Source organism: Oryx dammah, unplaced genomic scaffold (genome assembly GCF_014754425.2).
Source record: "Oryx dammah isolate SB20612 unplaced genomic scaffold, SCBI_Odam_1.1 HiC_scaffold_2849, whole genome shotgun sequence".
Classification (NCBI taxonomy): Eukaryota; Metazoa; Chordata; class Mammalia; order Artiodactyla; family Bovidae; genus Oryx; species Oryx dammah.
Window position 1 is genome coordinate 1 of NW_024072903.1, and position 2671 is coordinate 2671.

General features: G+C 58.6%; 1 protein-coding gene across 2 annotated transcripts in view; it reads right to left on the reverse strand.

The window, feature by feature from the left end:
• Positions 1 to 1088: 1088 nt before the first annotated feature.
• LOC120859758 (cystatin-9-like) overlaps positions 1089 to 2671 on the reverse strand; it is a 3195-nt gene continuing 1612 nt past the window's right edge. The window contains exons 2-3 of one of the 2 annotated variants that reach the window (XM_040235741.1): positions 2039 to 2155; positions 1089 to 1340 (exon numbers count right to left, since the gene is read on the reverse strand). In XM_040235741.1, the coding sequence (XP_040091675.1) occupies positions 1248 to 1340; positions 2039 to 2155 (210 nt within the window). In that variant the 3' untranslated portion in view covers positions 1089 to 1247. The remainder of the gene's footprint in view (positions 1341 to 2038; positions 2156 to 2671) is intronic. The other variant, XM_040235742.1, reaches the window with a different exon arrangement.

The following is a 2671-nucleotide window of genomic DNA, read 5'->3' on the forward strand; positions in this document are numbered from 1 at the left end:
GCCGTCACCCACAGCCTGACTCCGGGCCACTCATCCTCTTTGGTTCCATCCCTCCTTGTGTCTCCGACCCTCACCAACTGCTGCGTCCGGGACCTCCTTCCACTCACTCTCCTTGCAACTGTGCCCTTGATTCAGCATCCAAGTCTGGGGCACTCCATAAGTCTCTGATCTCCCTGAAATGCCAAGGAGAGTGTGGGCTTCCTCCATGGTTGGTCCTTCCCAACTCACCCTGCCTGGGTCTCGCTTTCTCTCCTGGACAGGAGGCAATGATATCAGCTCGGGATGGAGGAGGCAGGGTCATGAGAGGGAAGGGACAGGGTGTCAGACCAGAGTGGTGGACCAGGGGAGGAGTATGTCCTGGAGCAGATAGACGGGACCTCTGCCCAGGGAGGCCAGGTGGGAGCCGGAGACGGGAAGGGTGAAGCCTGGGTGCCTGGGTGCAGCAGCCATGATGGGCCGACAGTGGAGGTGCAGGTGGGCTCAGCCCTGGACCCTGCTCCTGCTTCTCCCCTGACAGACGGGCCTGCTTAGTCCTGTTCTGGGAGACCCTCCCAGGGTCTCCACAGCATCAGCAGCCATTCTCAGCTCTGAGTGTCCCAGGGGCCCTGGGCGTAGAGGAAATACACCTGCTGCTCCAAAGGTCCAGAGACCCTGGGAAGCTGCATGTTTTTAAGAGGCTCCAGGAGACACTGCAGCTTGTGGTAGGTGGGCCCGTCTGAGTGGAGGCTGGAGCCCCTCCTAGACTCTCCCCTCCTGTAGCTTCCCAGATCAGTGGGTGTGTGTGAGCAAGCCCCTGGACATGTGCTGAGGGGCCCAAGACCCTCTCTGGTCCGCCCTGCACTGAGGGTTGCCTGTCCGGCCATGCCAACGTCCCTCTAAGGATCGTGCTCATCCCACGAGACGGAGACACAGCTCAGACGCACCTGTGCTCCCAGGTCGTGCCACCAGCAGCTGGCTCACGTGTCTGAGGGGGAGACACGCATTCCCCGGGCCCAGCCCGCTGCCCTGCTGGAAGGACGGCCCCAGCTGCCCAGCCCCCACCCTCTGGAACCAGGCTGCACAAGGCTGCTTGCAATGCTGACGTTTAATGACCAGTTCTATGGGGTGACATGGACAGGGAGGCGTGTCCGTATGGCCCGGGTGCGACACCCAGACAGGTGCTCATCCATAGAACAGAACCAGAGCCGCTTGGACACTGAAGGGGCACAACAGGGCGGCAGGGGTGCCCCCCAGGCTGGGGTGTGGGCTCATGCAGCGGAGCCCTCCAAGCAGGTGTCGTTCAGGAGTCGGAACTCAGTCTTCCAGGGTTCCGCATCGACAGTGAAGAAGCAGGTGACGGTCTGTGGGAACAAGCACAGGGACAGAGTAGGGGGAAGGGACTTGTGAAGCTGGGGTCTCCAGTTCTAAAGCTGGCATCCAGCAAACCCTACCTTCTTGGGTGGGCAGGTCACTCTGCCCTGCCAGACCTGTGATCTCCAGGGACTCCTCCCCATGACACCAGGATGTCCCATACGACCCATGCCCCCAGTGTCCCAGCAGGGCCTCTGACCTGTATCAATCTTATCCAGGGGCGGGGCTCACCCCCTTGTCACCTAGATCAGGAGCAGCAGGATAGGGCCTGAGAGGGAGGGCAGAGGTCTCAGCTTCTATCCATCCAGCTCTGGGCAGGAGGACCACTCGGCCACGGAGATGCTGCTCCTCCCTCACACACTCCTTCTCCCGAAGGCGGGGTGGGGTGGGGGTGACGACCAGGGAGGGGACATCTCGCCTTCCACCCAGGGGCCTGGACCACGTGGACCACATGGTTAGGAACAGTCTAGGGGGACCTGGGATGCAGCAGCAGAAATGGGACCAGTGAGCAGACAGGCCAGGGGCGTACGAGTGACCAGTGACCCCTGCGCTGGCCTGCCTGGCTGGCCTCCATCCTGCAGACGACCCCTCGGTGTCCTTTGGAATGCCGTCGTCATCACTCCCCACACCGCCTGCCCTGATGCAGTGTCCATGGCCCTGTAACCTGAGGGTGGCTGGTGTGTCTTACATTGTTCACGTCTGGAGTTGCTTGAAAAGGACAGTTGTCGATGTCTTCGTCAAATTTCCCGCACCTGGTTCGGGCAAACTGCAGCTCCATGGAGAACACCAGGCCTTTTTCTTCTTTCTGTTCAGAATGTGAAGTGGATGCTTTCTCCTCCCATATACATGTATCCACACACACAGGCACACACACATCCATACTCACACATCCACACACAGACACATATATCCATACACACAGCCACACACAGCCACACATACATACACACAGATACACACTCACACACACACACATACAGACACACAGACACACACTCACATACACATCCATACTCACAGATCCACACACAGACACATGCATATCCATACACACAGCCACACACAACCACACATACATACACACAGACACACACTCACACACACGCAGACACACACACACATGCAGACACACACCCACACATACATACACACAGACACACACTCACACACACATCCACACACTCACACACACACGCAGACACACACACACACGCAGACACACACCCACACATACATACACACAGACACACACCCACACACACACGGACACACACATCCATACACTCACACACACACACACGCAGACACACATCCACACACA